This window comes from Aspergillus uvarum (assembly GCF_003184745.1).
Source record: "Aspergillus uvarum CBS 121591 unplaced genomic scaffold BO82scaffold_13, whole genome shotgun sequence".
Lineage (NCBI taxonomy): Eukaryota > Fungi > Ascomycota > Eurotiomycetes > Eurotiales > Aspergillaceae > Aspergillus > Aspergillus uvarum.
Genome location: NW_020291310.1, coordinates 488308 through 504930, shown reverse-complemented (window position 1 = coordinate 504930; position 16623 = coordinate 488308). Strand labels below are relative to the sequence as shown.

Below are 16623 nucleotides of genomic sequence, written 5' to 3'. Positions count from 1 at the left end.
AATCTCAGGAGCTGGAATGATATATTAGAGTGCAATCCAAGCAGAAAGCAAATTTCAACTTCTAGTCAAACGAAGGAAGGAGAATTCACTGGGGAACTGTGAAGTTGACAGTGTGCCCACGATGATATGTAAATATGAGCTGATGACCGGCACCTGGATCTCACCTACTCATGAATGCCGTCTCGCATAGACTCAAGTTCCTTCTGTAACTTGTACTGACCAGCTTTGATAAGTTGCTTGTCACTGTAGGTAGATAGACGGTCTTACTCAGTACGCTTAGTGGGTGCAATGTCTATCAGGCCTTAGGTGATGGCTTCTTGCAGGACGCCTTCCATCTTTGAGGCATGATGTAGTATACTTCAAGAAGCCTCGCCAGTGATGATCGCCGACTGGCCATTCAACCTAGGGGGCAGCGGCCTTCCGGGCAGCTTGTCTATTAACTAAGCAACTGCACGTAGCTAATGGCATTTCACATGTGAACAGTAGCTTGTGTCCTAAGATGATATCTCACTTGGTGAGGCTGATTCAAGACCAGTGACTGTTGTATGCGTTATAGCTGACATGTTGGGGATACTAAGCATTGGTGTCTAGCTCAATGTTTACATGCAACGTCTAGTAAATGTCGAACATCTGGTATCATTCTACAGTCCATATCAGTGGATGATTGCTTGAATTGTAAGTGTCCAAATGACTACCTTGAGCATCACAAGATTGAGAAGCTTCCATGCTCTCTTTGGCTTTTCTCATTGTAAATTTAGTAGTACTTCCTGTAAGAGCACATCACTACGTTATGGCATAGCACCTTGAGGTGACGTGCGTCTTAGACAAAATCAATTCTTGAATTTGAAGTGCTACAAAGATAAGCAGCAGTATTCTCAGTGAAAAAGAGCCAGTGAACTGGCGGTTGCTACGTGCAATTATAGTGTAAACATCCTCGATCCTAACACCAATCCCATTTGCTCACAGAGTTCTCTTCCCCCTCATCGCCCCCGTGTACATCTCTTTACAAGACTCACATCTTTTGCAGACCAACCTAGACACAAGCCCTTACGAGAAATAATTCTCAATCCACCATGAAGTACTTTCGTGCACTTCACCCACATACACCCGAGGAACCGACAGTCGAAGGCGATCAAAGCAAACGTGTGTCTGTCGCAAACAATCCATGGCAAGTCTCCTCCTCCCACATCAACAACAAACAAGACAAGAATTCTCATACGTTGGAACTCCCTCGGGCAGCGACGATCCGTCGTGCGTCTGCCACTTCAGATATCCTACCCGATTCCCCAAGCTCGAAGCCGTCGTGTGCGGCCCAAAGACAGGCCAGATCCGCGAGCTGCACCAGGACGAAACCCAGCTAGACGTGGCCTTCGATGCGGTCGGCAACCGAATGCTCATCAACGAGCACTACCCCAATCTTGTCAACCGCTGCATGTCGGTCGACGTCAGCCTTATCCTCAAAGCCAAGTACGTGCAGTTCATGAACCTGGAAGGTCTCTCCGACCACTCCCTGCTCCTCACCTTGCGGATCGGACGCACCGCCTCGGCCGTGAGGGGCAACAAGATGATCCTGAAGGAGAAAGTGCGCGGCTTCTTCGAGTGTTCGCCACACATGCGCCTGTTCGAGGATCTCTACGAGTGCCGCTGGCCGGAAAAGTTCATCCAGATCCGCTTGCCCGAGCAAAGATGCAAGCGCTGGAAGACGGTGGCGCTGATCCTCAAGGCGTTCAACCAGATCACCTCGGAGAGATATTGTCAGATGGCGGGGATGATGATGACGCCTCGGGTCGGGGGCTTGGATGTGCGTGCCATCCAGAGAGAGATCAAAGCCAGGAAGGAGAAGGGCAAGGGCTTGAATAAGGTCCGCCGTCAGGACTCTATCTCGGCGAGATACAAAGTTGCAGTGAGCGATGCCGACAAGATTGAGCGCGTTAACCTGGCATACGCGGTGCATCTCATGGCCTTTATCAACTCCTCCCCGTTTACTCCGCGTGAGTATAACGACAGGCTCTCTTAACTGCTGTCGTAGCTCTGTGGCCGAGACTGTGTGCTGTGCATCACATCTGACTTTGGTTAGCAGTGAGAAGGAGGACATACGAAGAGCAAGAGGGGATTGTGACTATTACAGCCTGCGATGTCACTGGCTTACACCACAACTTATCTTCAAGGTTGGTGGGAAAGTGCGGATTCAGCATAGGCATATGATATTCGATAATTAGGGTCACATGGAGCATCAAGGTCTTCATTTCAGTCTTTGCATCAGCGTTGGGCGCAGGTATTGAGGCTGGGAACGCTTTATGTCTTTTTATTTCGGATCAATCTTCCATGATGTGGAATGTTAATATCTAACGAGGTAATGTTAATACAGATGATCTTCGGCAGAACACCGAAAAGAAAATGATTAATCTAAGCTCGTTTGTCTGCATTCATGATCTTTTAAGGTGCCGTATCTCCCAGGGTATTCCAGCCATGGATCCATGAAAGAGACCCCAGCTGTCAAGACTTGTGTCTCACATGATCAAACACTTTATCTGTCGTTTCTTTTATGTGATATCTGCTATTAGGCTCGGACTTATGAAGGAAGGATACCATCCCGACGATGCTCCTTGCATAATGCTCTGCACCGTACCTGGTCGTCGAAGTCACACCAGGCTCTTCCTATAAGCGGGTTGTCTCCAGATGTACCCTCTTTCGCATCTAAGCAGAGGTCCCGCGCATAGCTTCCTTCCTCAACTGATATATTCGTTCCTCGTTTCTTCAAAAACCAATTGAGATGATCGGATTGAAGGTATGAATCGCCCATCCTGAAAGTCAAAGTGCCTATGCCAAGCTTTTCCAGGTGAGACCAAGTGTTTTGGGTTCATCCCTTACATACTATTCTCTTGTGAGGGGCCGGATGGATTGAAAACACAATCCTCCGTAGAAGGACAAAAAATGCCTATTTATGAGTGAAGATGCAGGATGGCACCCCGGAAGATCATGCTTTAAGATAACCTCCTGAGCATCTCGATTCTCCGCATCCAACCTCCTCGATTCCCGAACCAGTTCATTTGAAAAACCGCATGAGCTGCAGGTTACCGCATGCTGCAACACGCTCTCGGCCATGATGGACTGTTGCAGTGCGGCTGGGATGATCCTTGCATACAGAAAGGGCTGCCATTGTTTCACAGACCGTCAGGACGAATTGAAACGAGCCAATCGCATGTGAATCCACCCAAGGATACTTACAGCATGGGTAAGGACCGGAGACCGCCTCATACGTTGACCGTTTTCTCCCCGCAAAATGTTGTGCCGGTTCGTGCATCCGGAGTTATGCCTGCATGCTTCATCAGAACGAGTCAGACTCGATCGAAACAGCACAGCGTATTGTCGTACACTCAGTACATTGCACTATCCTCACACCCACGGTTTCGAGATTCTTCATGGTTCTTCCCATTCGGTACAATCGCGTATTATGAAAGCCTGCAGAGCAACTTCTGGCAGCTCCACTTAGCAGTATGCAGGTCATTCTCCCCTTGAACCATAAATCGCCGAGGGGCATCTTGCCTAACCCTATAATGAACCTTCTCAGATTCGGCCGCTCAGAGTCTGAATTTCCGAGTCTGCATCTTTCCGGTCCTAGTTGGCCGAGCCTGTCGACGAATACGCTTTAAAGGGAGGGGGGGTAGGTAGCACTGCTTTGGATGGAAATTTCCATCATGCCCGTCTATTGTCTTTTCAACTAGTCCTTCCTTCTGCGACAGAGTCCGATCTTTGGCTCTCCGTATGCGTTATCTTTCCTTAATCTTCCTGCGCAATCACATTCATTTGTCGAGACCATCTAAAGTATAGATTCGAGAATCTCGAGATCAACCATTCCTTAATAGACCGGGTTTCAACATCAAACCTCTCTTTCTTTTGTCTTCTTGCTCTCAAGCAGGACTATGGAAGATATATGCAACACAAAAAAGTAGTGGTGGCATTGAGAATAACATCCCCGTTATTGTTTGTCACATAACATAGCCTCTTTCCAGCATACAGTTGCAAGCACACTAGCACGCCATGGCATCACCACTCCACACAGCGCGATGGCTTCATGCACTGATGCTCATAAGCCCCTTCAGCACGGCATTGACGGCCAGCACCGGGGCATGGAGAACCAGATCGGTGTATCAGACGATGACGGATCGATTTGCTCGCACGGATGGGTCGACCACCGCGCCCTGCAACACGACCGCCGGTCTATACTGCGGGGGCACCTGGCGCGGCATGATCGACCACCTGGACTACATCGAGGGCATGGGCTTCGACGCGGTGATGATCTCGCCGATCATCAAGAACGTCGAGGGGCGCGTCTCCTACGGGGAAGCCTACCACGGCTACTGGGCCGAAGACCTGTATGCCCTGAACTCGCGTTTCGGGACGGAGCAGGATCTCCTCGACCTGAGCGAGGCCCTCCACGCCCGCGGCATGTACCTGATGATGGACACGGTCATCAACAACATGGCCTACCTCACGAACGGCCACGACCCGGCCACCAGCATCGACTACTCGAAGCTGCAGCCCTTCAACGAGGCCCGGTATTACCACCCGTACTGCCAGATCACCGACTACAACGACTACCCGCTGGCGCAGCGGTGCTGGACCGGCGACGACATCGTCGCCCTCCCGGACCTGAAGACTGAAGACCCGGACGTCCAGGGCATGCTCAACCGCTGGATCTCCGAGACCATGGCCAAGTACTCGATCGACGGGCTCCGTCTCGACGCCGCCAAACACATCACCCCGGCCTATTTGCGGGCCTTCCAGCAAGCGGCCAACGACTCGCTGGTGACTGGGGAGGTCTTCGACCGGTCCGTGGACACCATCTGCAGCTACCAGGACAACAACGAGCTGACCAGCGTTCCCAACTACCCGATCTACTACGCGCTGCTCGACGCCTTCACGCTGGGTGATACCACCGACCTCCCCAACCGCATCGAGGAGATGAAACACGCCTGCCCCAACGTGAGCACCCTGACCACCTTCTCCGAGAACCACGACGTCCCCCGCTTCGCCAGCCTAATCAAAGACCTAAACGTACGTCCCTTCCCCCTTTCCCCAATCCCCTCATCTCCCCCACACCCCCCCCTTCACCCCCAAACTAACCACCCCCCGCCGCAAAGCTCGCAAAAAACATCCTAACATTTACCCTCCTCTACGACGGCATCCCAATGATCTACCAAGGCCAAGAACAGCACCTGAGCGGCGCGCACGACCCACAGAACCGCGAAGCCCTGTGGCTGACGGGGTACGCCAACACGCCCGAGGCCGCGCCGCTGTACACGCACATCGCGACGCTCAACGCGCTGCGCCGCCACGCCATCCGCCTCGACCCGGCCTACGTCGACACCCTCACCTACCCGCTCTACCGCGGGTCCAGCGAGATGGGGTTCCGGAAGGGCCGCGAGGACCGCCAGGTGGTGATGGTGCTGTCGACGCAGGGGAGCGCCAGCGGCGCGTACAAGATCCGGCTGACGACGGGGTTTCAGCCCTCCGTCGAGGTGGTGGAGGTGCTGAGCTGTCAGCGGTACACGGTGAGTGAGGCTGGGGAGTTGTGGTTGGGGATGGATCGCGGGGAGCCCCGGGTGTTGTTTCCGGTGAGGTGGATGGAGGGGAGTGGGTTGTGTGGGTTTGGGGAGGGGGTAGGGAATGGTGATGGTGGATTGGGGACGGGGGGAGAGGGAGCGGGGGGCCAGGGTGGAGGAGGAGGAGGAGGAGGAAATGGTGGTGGTTCGGCGGGTGGGGGGAGGAATACGGGGATACCTTCAGGGGCTTCCTCTGTGAGTGTTGTTGGGGGTTGGGGCACTGGGATGGGGGTGCTGGTACTGGTCGGGTTGTGGATGGGGATGTGAGGTTTGAGGTGGATTAGGGTTGGTGAAGTTGTGGGTTGGAGTAACATGATATCTGTTATAGGTCAGATGCTTGCGCCGAGGGAAATAAGCTACGGAGTTAACGGAACCTCCCAAAATTACATATGAAGCTGGATGATGATGAGTGGAGATGTCTATTGTTTCCTCCTGGTATGCGGCTAATACTAAAGCTATGCATACATTTGATGCCGGACCCCCCAGTTCCTAGCATTAAGACCGACCATTGCTGTCCACCAGCATAAGGGGGGAATGGAATGTGCCCTAGTAAAATGTTCCATCTACAGGCAGTAAAAAAGGATCAGTGGGAAACATGAAAGGAAAAAAATTACACCGGGCGCTTAAGCAGAACCGAAATATCAATCAACCTTGTTCCAACTTCTCCATGATCCGAATTCCACAAGAATCCGGTTATTAATGTGACGAGTAGTCAACCGGTCAATCAAAGTGGCTCTCGATGGAGCCACAGGATAGAATGTTGTGTTCAGAAGCCATAGCGAAGCGTTTACTTCCGCTGCTGGCGCATGCCCAGAATCTGGACCATGCGGACGAAAATGTTAATGAAATCCAGGGTCAAGCTGATGCTCTCGTTGACAACATCCTTGCGAACGAGGCCGCGCTGAGAGAGGCGAGCGTGGTGAAGGATCTTCTGGACGTCATAGAGGGTGAAACCACCGAAGACAGCCAGACCACCGTACAGCCAGATCTTCTCGGACCACATGAGAGTGCGGGTGGCGGTGACAGGGAGAACCATAGGAGCGAGACCGGAGAGAGCAACGATGGCAACACCAGCGAGCAGAGGACCACCCAGGTACAGGTACTTCTCCTGCTTGGCGGTGGCACCAACGAAAGCAATGGAACCCATCATTCCGACAGTGTAGAGACCGGCGCGGGCGAGCAGAGCGGGGCTCATGAACATGAGAGGGGACAGGAGAGCGGCTTGAGTAATGTTGAAAGCAGTCCAGAGACCATACTTCACGACGTAGCTAGTAGTGTTGTTAGCATTGCTGTTCGGCCTAGCTAGAACGGGGACGCCTCGCGGAGTACTCACTTGTCAGGAGAAGTGTACAAAGTACCGTACATAGTTCCAATGCTAGCGACGAGACCAAGACCCATAACCAACCAAGGGTTGGCAGCCATCATGCGGTAAGAGAATCCGTTCATGTGCATAGCGCGAGCGGCAATAGCGATGATACCAACACCAAGTCCGGTGTGCATGAAAGTCTCGTTCAGGTAGCTGCGCTCGTAATGGGGCATACCGCCATCCTCGCGGGTCTCGCGGTTGAAGATCAGGTTCGTTGCGATGATGGTGCCTCCAACGATGGCGGCACCGTAGCCCAATTTTTGCAGAAGTTCGCCACGAGTGTTGTAAGTGGGCTGTTGCATATACGTCCGGCGGAAAGCATTCTGGAAGGTCTGGCGAGATTTGGCGAAGATGGAAGATGAGAAGGAACCGGTAGGCTTCGGCTGGGCAGGCTTGAATGGTGTGTTGTGGATGAAACGAGCGCTGTTAGCAGGCTTGGAGATTTGACGAAGCGCCGTCGGAACGGCGAACGGGCGCCGCAAGAAGAACGCCATGATTGTTCGGGTGGTGTTTTGCAGGATGATGACGATGAGAAGAAGAGGAGGAAAGCCGCTTTAAAACGAAGCGATGATATCAATCCGGGGTGCCGCTGGCTACGGCGGCCCGAACGTTCGAGAAGCGAAGTCACGTGTAAGTGACTCAAGAATTACTCAGCGCTGGCCGCGCTCGGCGATAATCTTGGTGGGGGAGGGGGAATTAAGGGACTTAAGCCGGATATCTGCGATTCAGTTCTATCCGATACTTACTTGTAAGTGACCTCGCACCTTCTAGCATGTGCCTCTGTTGTATGTCTGACCATTTCTCGGCAGCTCTGTTCCGTAATCGATAGCCTTGCTTCGCGCCATGTCTTCCTCGTGCCTCGAAACCATAGAGCTTGCGCATCTGCCACCTTCGATGCCCGTGCATGTCGCACTTTATCGGGATGTCAAAAATGCTGCTTCTCTTCGACAACAGCTGATCTCAGGAAACGCTGACTTTGAGTATGCCTTCATCGATGCGAGCATGGTATGGATGATCATCAAAACCCTGGGCTAGTCAATATTCATTGGTTCTGATGGTGGTTCGCAGGTTCTTTCCAGAGCTCATGCTTTGTCCGCCGTCTTTCGAGCCGTGAATGACTCGATCAATGGACGTCTTAAGTCCCGGAATGTTCACTCAGAGATTGTTTTCTCATTCAGTCCAGCGAACAACGTGCGTCTTTGAGGTGGAACGCGACATGCACCGACAGCCTGGCTAACTCTCTCCAGATCGCCGAATCATTCCGCAAATTCGGCATTGCCGACTCCACCAAAGACCTGCTAGTGATCAAGGTCTCGATGACACCGGACGTCACTCACGACTCAGTAGCAACCCATCTTTCTCAACATGTTGAAGGCTCGGCTGTGCCGTTTGACGACGAGACCCTGTCGAGCATTGCCGATGTGACGAAAATCAAGAAGGCTTATAAGCTGGGTGCACTGAAGACTCCTCCATCCACTCAGGCAAATGGCACACAGGGCGATGGTATGAGACAACTTGAACTCTCTGTCTTGGGAGCGATTGCGTTGCGTGGGGCCACTTGATCGGCACGTAAGGGTTGAGATACCTTTCCTGCCAATTTCCATGATGGAACATCAACAGGCTTGTGGAAGCAGCCATCTGCTGCTTCACGCCATTCAACTTGCCTATCGCATTTTGGGTCTGTGTTAAACATCCCCAACCAAGCTTGGCTTCGTCCAAGGCTTGTCCCGAGAGATGCTTCTCCGGAATGAGTGAATTACTTGGAGCGCTATTGCTCTAGCAGATAAGAGACAAGGTTTTCCGGGATCTGTGCATGGGATTTAGACGGATATTGCTCGGAGTTGCAGTGCCATGTACATAGTTTCTGCACAGCAATTAACTAGAACGGATAGCATAGATATACCTGGTGGTCAATACATTGCTAAAACAATCTTTAAGTGAAATAAATCCACTTGTTGTAGTTGCATGTACAGGCTAAGATGGTAGCGATGGGCGAACAGATCACATGCACACGGTTGCCCAGTCCACCGATGTCGTCATCCCGAAACGGAAATCCTTCAACAACTTTGCCAAGACAAATCGCGGAGGTCTCGATCCTCGCCGCATCTACAACTTTTACAAATTCAGTATATCTTGTACGGCCCAGCAACTCATGCACTATACCACAATCAATGGTCAAAACCGCACTATAGAATAGAGACTTGTGAGTCATATCTCAAGCGAAGTTCTACGGACCATCGCCGCCTAGATGGCCCGGAGAGACCGAGACCGGACTCATCGAGACTCGCCACCATGACCGCCACCGCGGAGGTCATTGTACTGTCGTCCTCGCCAGAGCACAGCCCAGTGAATCCTCCTGCGCCACCCAAGTACGATGCGCAGCAGCTCTTCGGACTGTCGCCGATCGATACCTCCACTTCTCAGCCGCCGTCTCCGTCGGACCTCTTCCAGGACCCTACGCGTTCCAAATTCTTCGAGGGCGGGAAACAGTCCACCAAACGAGCTCGGAAACCCACAAAAGCCGCGTGCAAGACTACGGATGTCGAAGGGGTAGATGCGACAGGGGTCAAAGACGGTCAACCTGGGAATAAAGTGGAAAAGAGAGGGAGGCCCAAGAAGAAAGCAGAGGCCGGCGTGGAAGAATCAAGCCTTACGGGCGAGGACCCGTCTAAGAAGAGCTCGTCGAAAAAGCCGACTACTAGGGAAAGGAAACCGAACGTGCCGAAGACTACGACAAAGCGCGCGATAACTGCAAATAAGACCATTTCAGGAAGGGTTGCGAAGGCTGGTCGCTCGTCGCAGCCAATCGAGGGACAATCTGGCAAGAAGACCGATTGTCCCTCAACCCCGCAGGTTTCTTTGAATCAGAACTCTGCGAATGATACCCGCGACTGGGAGAAGGATGGCTTACAATTGGAACAAGCGTTGAAGAGAAGACTGGATTGGACGCCCACAGACGGCACTATAGAACAAACTGGAGGGTTGGATATTCAATTGGAGCACAACAGCAATGAAATGAAAAGTTTCGGAACTATGCTATCTGAGTTTGGTTTTGGTGGTGGCTCTGCTCCTCGGGCTATGAATCAGATTCCAGAGGAGAACGGCCTCACCAAGAGGAGGCGCATTGAAGTATGTCCCATCTGCTGGATCTCGGCGACCCGTCACTTCCTTCTCAGGAACTAACTTCTCTCACAGCTTATTGACGCTAGAGTATATCCTGGGAACAAGCCAAAAACAAATGAGAGTAGCGATAATCATTCCACTGAAGATGAAACCTCGAGTTCCAAAGTCCCTGCCGCGAAAAAGAAAACCAGCAAGCCAAAGAAGTTCTCGACACTTACAGCGAGGGTAACTGCTCAGTATACCCCCAATCCTACGGAAGCTATGGACAATTCGGAGGGTAGTTCCTCGGCCAGTATGTCATCAGCTCCCACGTCCAAGAAATCGACAACAAAGAAGGGTAAGATCACTAGGGCGCAAGAACCAGAGCTTGTTATACTCTCACCTGAAGCCGCCGTCAGATCTCTCGAGGATCAAGAGCTGGTCTTTGGCACTTGCAGCCAGTTAGAACGTGAGGACTCTCCTACTATGATAAGAGAGCTGCAAACAGCAATTCGAGAATCAGAGCAAAGTCTAGCATTGGAAACAAGCATTCGCGTGAACAATGGCGCAAATAAAAGCCTACCACTGACAGTTTCACGTTTCACGGCTTCGAGAAATCTGTGGTCTGTCGCAGCCCGCGATGTTGACGGGACGGTCTTGCCGGTTGAGGTAGTCGATTTAGTAGACGGCTCCGATACACCGAAGCCTCGGTCTGCTGTCAACAGTGTTGATAGCAAGGAAAACAAGGATAAAAATGTATCTGCAATTTCCAACGAAGAAGTAGTGCCCGATGCACAGAAACCCGCAGAAGATCTGTCTACCTCTGCTCCTGAAACCTCAGACTCTCTTGACAAGCAAGCAGGTCCGGGCACATCACAACCTCGAGCCCGACAGCCTCAACTACCGCACTTCAGTGGTTTCACAGATGCTCAACTATCCAAACAAGTTACCTCTTATGGATTCAAGCCCATAAAAAGCCGCCCAAAAATGATCGAGATTCTCACCAAATGTTGGGAAACCAAGCATGGTACAGCTGCTCCATGCGTACCAGGTAACCCGGCTCCCCAACCCCCTGCCTCATCACCGTCGGAAACAGTCATTCCCAAGACCTCAACCAAGAGCACCCAGCCGCGAAAGACTACAACCACCAAGCAAACAGACGTCAAACCAAAGTCGAAGAAATCAGATACAATCACCGAGTCAACAACGGCCTCGATAAAACCAACAGCTGCCAGGAGCAAACCTCCCAAACCATCACAAATACCTACCAAACCCAATCGCTTATCGCTCACGAATGGCGTCACTTCCACGATATCTTTTGCAGACGTTGAAGAGATACAAGACTCCGAAGAAGACGAGAGCATTCCCTCTCCGAGCCGCTTACGAGAAAAATACCTCCTCCAGCACCACGTCGCACCTCAATCAAGCCTACCAACCACCACCACTACCGCCGTTCCACCTACCTCCAGCAAGATCAAACCACCCAATTCCTCGCCAAAGATCACGGAGAGCGCGACGAAGCTGAGTCTCGAGGCTCCCAACCTCCACGATCAGATCACCCAGGCCGTGCACGTACAGCCTCGACTCCGACCCACCAGCACCAGCAGACAACCCAGCTGGCACGAGAAAATCCTCATGTATGATCCCATCATCCTTGAGGATTTCACAACCTGGCTGAACACGGAGGGCCTGGGTCTCGTCAATGAGGATCGTGAAGTTGGCGCGGCGCTGGTGAAGGAATGGTGCGAGGGGAGGGGGGTTTGTTGCTGTTATCGACCGAAGGGAAGAGACGGGTGAGGTGTCGTTTCCTGCTTCCGGGATTGTGCCCTGACACATGAATGCGTATTATGTTCGCGTATTCGATCTCATGCATCAAGAGGAGTTTTGGCTTTGTTACTGGACAGGGCGTTCTTGAAATTCATCCAAATCTGGGTCATTGGGAAATACCCCTATATAGGTACTTGGCATAAGGTGTTTTGATTTGTGAATATTTTCGGGGTATGTGTAAGAAGCTCAATTGAGCACCTGGTTACTTTACCAGTTATATTTGCAATCGACTAGTCATGGCTGGTTTACCTCTAAAGCCCGCTCCAGGTAATCCATATGGTGGACGGAGCCCCCCCACCCTCCGGCGACGATTATGCATATCGCAACCTCATCCCAGCAAGGCATCACCCCTACCTAGCAACTTAGTCTTACAAGGAAATGTGCGTAGCGTCCTACTAAGAAGCTGCGGACCCTTCCCTCCTTAGCCTCACCTCTCTAACACAGCAGTAAGTGCCAACAATGGCCGAAGGGACTCTTCCTGGCTCTACCAGGATGACATACGTGAGCTTTCTGCAAGGGCGCCCCACGCAGATTATGCATGTGTTGCTTGATTGCCTGGTCTACTGATCTGGCGACGCCCGCCTACTTAGTAGACTCACACCAATATATACGAATAGAGGGGCGATGGGGGGATGTTGGATGTTCCCATGACGCATTGGGAAGGCGCACCATGACGCCCCCCCCCACCCGCGCGCGCGCCGGCACCGGCGTTGGGGTTTGTTCCATGACAAATCCTGTAGGTACCTATTGTACTACAGTTTGCTGAGGCGGTGGGATGAGTGAGCCCCAAGACACATTACAGCACAGGACAAGCTGATCGTCCGCTGGGAAGACGGGCTCGACTTGGCAATGCGCATTTCCTCTGACCTTGCACACTCGGCTGACAGTTTAGGCCGGGCAGAACCGAAGCGATCCGGATGGGGGATATGCTCATTCTCTAAGGGCGAGAGGCTGGTATCTCCTAAATTTCAACGATTATATTGTGGCGTGGTCGAGAGTTGAGGAATTAAGAAGAAACGGGAGGAAACGGGTGCGACCAGAAAATGAAGAAGGAAAAAAAAAAAAAAAAAAAAAGAGATAGAGGAATCTAAGGTGCAAAGAACGGAGACTGGCACAAGTTTTTACATGCATACAATATCAACCGGCTCAACCTGGTATCATAGACCATGCTGCCATGTGCTTCTGTGTCCAGCATCAAACTCCTTTCATGCCTGCGTTGCCGTCATAACCTGTAAGATCAACCGCAAGAAAATAAAAAAAAAAAAAAAAAAAACCACCCCTATCCCACCCAAGTAAGGACATAATTCGCCAGAAGAGCCGACCTAGAGTTGTAATATCATTTCACAAGTTCATGCAATGCAACCAAAATCCATCACGACTATTTGAGTCGTGAACCTGAAAGACATATGGGGAGAACCAAACTCCATGACCCAAGCGAGAGTATAATATAGAGGGGGGAGGAAATGGAGGTCCGAGATATAGCCTCTTATATAGCCATGAGGAAACGGGCAAAAAGTATGTCACACAGTCAATGCGGACGGCCTATATCAAACAATAAATGCTCCGATTCTGAGATCTAAGGACAATGACTGCTTCAGCGTCGACATCTGTCTGGAAAGCCATCGTCTTGTGGCGATGAAATCCCCATGCCGCGGCTTGAAGCTGCCGACGCCGCAGAGGCTCACCGGAAGACTTTCCCGTTTACAGCAACGGTTTCGAAGCTGATTCGCCTTGCGTATTTGGAAGAGCTTCCAGCTTCGAGCCATGGCGTGAGATTCTTGCATTGGCTGACATCGAAGGACTCTAATTTATCGCAGCCCTCTGCCACAGCCTCAACGCCAGCACCAGTGACTCGGACACAGCCACGAACTGACAGACGCTTGAGATGCAAGAGATGGAGTCCAATACTCCGCAACGAAGGGTCAGATATAGCAGAGCCGCAAAATGACATGTTGAGGTAGGTCAGGTTGGAGCATTGTAGGGCGAGTACTTCTGTCGCAGTGTCTGAAAGGGCACAGCAGAAAGACTTTGCTGGTCAGTAAGCGTCTCACGCGAGAATGTAAGGAATGCTCTTGTGCTTACCAAATCCAGTTCCTGAAGTTGTTTGGCGGCATTCGTTAGATAGACAATAGCATTGTCGGTCAGATATGTACAGTCTGCTAGACACAGCCTCCTCAGGTTGGTAAATTGTGCGTTTCCCCAATACTGAAACCCTTGATCGGTGATGGTCGTGCAGCGGGTGAGGTCCATTTCCTCGATTCTGGAGGCAGCATGCGACGCAATATGATGCATCGAACGATCGGTAACATGCTTGCAGTAGGATAAGGTTAACTTCTTGAGTTCGGGACAGCCGTACACAGTCCCGGCTGCAGTTTGCATGGTGGGTTTTAAGGACGCTTTTCCGGACTTCGCAGGCTCCTCGCTGGGCTTATGTTGACCGGGTACAACCCAGCCGACAATCCGCGCCAATAATGTGTCGCCGACCTTTCGACAGTTGCTAAGATCAACCTCCTGTAAGCCTTTTGCTTTACTGGCCATGTCAAGGATGGCCGATCCCGTTACGTCCCACACGCTCTTCATCTTCCAGCCAGTAACGTTGGAACCACATACAGCAACCAGCTTGCTGAACCCCTCATCCGTGATATGAAAACAATTGCTAATGTTGACGAAGCGAGGTCTGCTGCCGACAAACGGGCAAATGATTTTCGCCAGGACGTCATCCGTGATGCACCGATTATATACGCTCAAGTCAAGATTATGGAGCAGCTCACTGGATGTACTCAGGAGCTCAGACCAGTGCATCGAGACAGCGCGGAGGCGTAGAAGGTCATGGAGCGCCATATGCCGAAAGACTTTTGTGAGGACATTATCCGGAAGCACACCGTGGTTATCCTGGCGGGGTGCACGGGTGCTTTCCTGGGACGTGGAAAGTCTATGGGCTCCAGGTAACGTGAGAAAGGAGGAACTCGTGGACCGTGGCTCAGAGGATGGAGTTGATGGCCGCTGTTGCTCTCCGGAGGCTTCCTCCGGGGTCATCGGGGCAACAGACCCGCGTCGACTTCGAAGGCGAACTTTGTCCAAGCCGATGTTAAGAAATGGATCTGGATCTGATGGGCGTAAGAGAGCCTGCTCATCTACACCATTGGGTCTTGGCGTGCTATCCAACTCTGTCTCTGTCAGTGTTAGAAGCGGCATAGACTGCCTCCGAGAAGCCCTTAATTTGAAGTTATCATCGACCTCCATATGGTTACCGTAAGGCTCAGCGCCCGCATCATCTGACATCACAACATCGCCATCAGAGGCTGACTGGAGCCGCTCTTTAGCGGTTTGCTCGACTTGCTGACGGACCTTCTGGGGACATCTCTCCCAGAACTCAGCCAACACCTCACCGCTGATCATCAAACATTCTACCGCACTAATAGACCGCACAGTAGCGGTTCTTCGAGGTGCTAACGACAGGCTTACTACCTCTCCAAAATACTGGCCTTGTTTCAGCCGTGCTTTCACTTCGAAGCCCGGGTGTTCGATGGTCTTCGGTAGGGACTGTGTTTGCTGTGCTTCTGCCCTCTCCGACAGAACCTCCACTTCGCCGCGAACAATGAAGTATATCTCACGTCCTTGAGAATCCTGTTTGATGATGTCGGTGAAAGGAGGGTAGGATCGGGGTTGCGCATTGAGTCCCAGGAAGTGAAGGATATCCGGCGGCAGGCCGGCAAACAACGGTAGTTCCTTGAGAAGAAGACGGACATTGACCAGTCCATTCGCCAGCGCACTGGATGATCCGTCAGCCAATCCAGGGCTGGGGGATTTCCGCTTCTTATTGACGGACGCCAATGACCTGCCATCCTGCTCGCTGAGACTGAGGTCTCCAGAAAACGTGTCTCTCACTCTTTTCGAGCCTCTTCTAGCCGGACTTCCGGGCTCGACCACTGGCGCGGATGTTTCCTTCTTCTTTTTCTCCAAAATCATCAATCTCTCCTGTGCTTCATCCCTAATGGCCCGCTCGACATCCGGAAAGCGGGGGAGGATTTGTCGGAAATCCTCCTTGGTCAGTACGACCAGCAAGCATCTCGTGCGGGCGACAATGGTCGCCGTCCGTGGGCGATCCATCAACACGCCAATCTCACCGAAGAATGCACCTGCTTCGAGCTCGGCATACACGCTCTCGCCATCGCGAGAAGTCACCGAGACCGCACCGCGGACCAACCAGTAGATAGCCTTGGCTTCGTCGCCTTCTGTCAGGATGTAGTCATTGGCTTGCTGGAGCTGGGGGCGGAGATGCTGGCCGACATCGATCAGGAACGATTCTGGGGTGGATTGAAAGAGAGGAAAGGAGCGCAATCGGTCGATGAGGTCTAGCGGCAAAGCTCGGATGTTGGACGAGGTCAATGGCGACGGACGTACAGGACGATTGGGGTTAATCACCGAGTCGAACGAATGTAGCAGGGATGCGGTTTCGGAGATAGGAGTGACGGCTTTAGTCGAACCTCCGCTGGCCCTTCCATGGCGGCGCATTGTGAAACGGTTGAGGGAGGTTCCAGGGAGCTTGGGAAAGATACAAAGGGGTTTAGAAAGAAGATTCGATGGGGGAGCATATAGTTTAATTCGGCCCCAAAGCGATCAATGAACCGATGACGTCGACGAAAAAGGGAATCACGGGGGGAGCTTTTTTTTTTTTCAGAGAGACATCGTTCGGGAACCACGGTGCGGGGGAGGAAGACA

At 52.0% G+C, this 16623-nt stretch overlaps 7 protein-coding genes across 7 annotated transcripts; 5 read left to right on the top strand and 2 right to left on the bottom strand.

Moving 5' to 3' along the window:
- Positions 1 to 1033: 1033 nt before the first annotated feature.
- On the top strand, positions 1034 to 2017 carry BO82DRAFT_410824 (uncharacterized protein; the record flags this gene model as incomplete). Its single annotated transcript, XM_025639776.1, has 1 exon — positions 1034 to 2017. Exon 1 carries the CDS (start codon positions 1166 to 1168, stop codon positions 2015 to 2017), a length of 852 nt encoding a protein of 283 aa, XP_025494274.1. The 5' UTR covers positions 1034 to 1165.
- Positions 2018 to 2942: 925 nt separating this feature from the next.
- Positions 2943 to 3847, top strand: BO82DRAFT_31849 (uncharacterized protein). Its single transcript, XM_025632646.1, has 2 exons — positions 2943 to 3503; positions 3572 to 3847. The coding sequence occupies exons 1-2, from the start codon at positions 3082 to 3084 to the stop codon at positions 3651 to 3653; spliced, it is 504 nt and encodes a 167-aa protein (XP_025494273.1). The 5' UTR covers positions 2943 to 3081; the 3' UTR covers positions 3654 to 3847.
- Positions 3848 to 4083: 236 nt separating this feature from the next.
- Positions 4084 to 5999, top strand: BO82DRAFT_372854 (alpha-amylase; the record flags this gene model as incomplete). Its single annotated transcript, XM_025637337.1, has 3 exons — positions 4084 to 5058; positions 5145 to 5646; positions 5935 to 5999. The coding sequence occupies 3 exons, from the start codon at positions 4084 to 4086 to the stop codon at positions 5997 to 5999; spliced, it is 1542 nt and encodes a 513-aa protein (XP_025494272.1).
- Positions 6000 to 6035: 36 nt separating this feature from the next.
- On the bottom strand, positions 6036 to 7466 carry BO82DRAFT_330854 (Bax Inhibitor family protein; the record flags this gene model as incomplete). The annotated part of the gene is made up of 2 exons (XM_025633116.1): positions 6036 to 6874; positions 6940 to 7466. The coding sequence occupies 2 exons, from the start codon at positions 7464 to 7466 to the stop codon at positions 6394 to 6396; spliced, it is 1008 nt and encodes a 335-aa protein (XP_025494271.1). The 3' UTR covers positions 6036 to 6393.
- Positions 7467 to 7815: 349 nt separating this feature from the next.
- Positions 7816 to 8894, top strand: BO82DRAFT_390515 (EKC/KEOPS complex subunit CGI121/TPRKB; the record flags this gene model as incomplete). The annotated part of the gene is made up of 3 exons (XM_025638520.1): positions 7816 to 7977; positions 8041 to 8163; positions 8220 to 8894. 3 exons carry the CDS (start codon positions 7816 to 7818, stop codon positions 8532 to 8534), a joined length of 600 nt encoding a protein of 199 aa, XP_025494270.1. The 3' UTR covers positions 8535 to 8894.
- Positions 8895 to 9264: 370 nt separating this feature from the next.
- On the top strand, positions 9265 to 12142 carry slx4 (the record flags this gene model as incomplete). The annotated part of the gene is made up of 2 exons (XM_025637892.1): positions 9265 to 10101; positions 10168 to 12142. 2 exons carry the CDS (start codon positions 9265 to 9267, stop codon positions 11869 to 11871), a joined length of 2541 nt encoding a protein of 846 aa, XP_025494269.1. The 3' UTR covers positions 11872 to 12142.
- A 1007-nt stretch (positions 12143 to 13149) lies between these two features.
- Positions 13150 to 16485, bottom strand: BO82DRAFT_330845 (cyclic nucleotide-binding domain protein). Its single transcript, XM_025633115.1, has 2 exons — positions 13984 to 16485; positions 13150 to 13927 (listed from the first exon to the last, which is right to left on the bottom strand). Exons 1-2 carry the CDS (start codon positions 16414 to 16416, stop codon positions 13583 to 13585), a joined length of 2778 nt encoding a protein of 925 aa, XP_025494268.1. The 5' UTR covers positions 16417 to 16485; the 3' UTR covers positions 13150 to 13582.
- Positions 16486 to 16623: the final 138 nt, after the last annotated feature.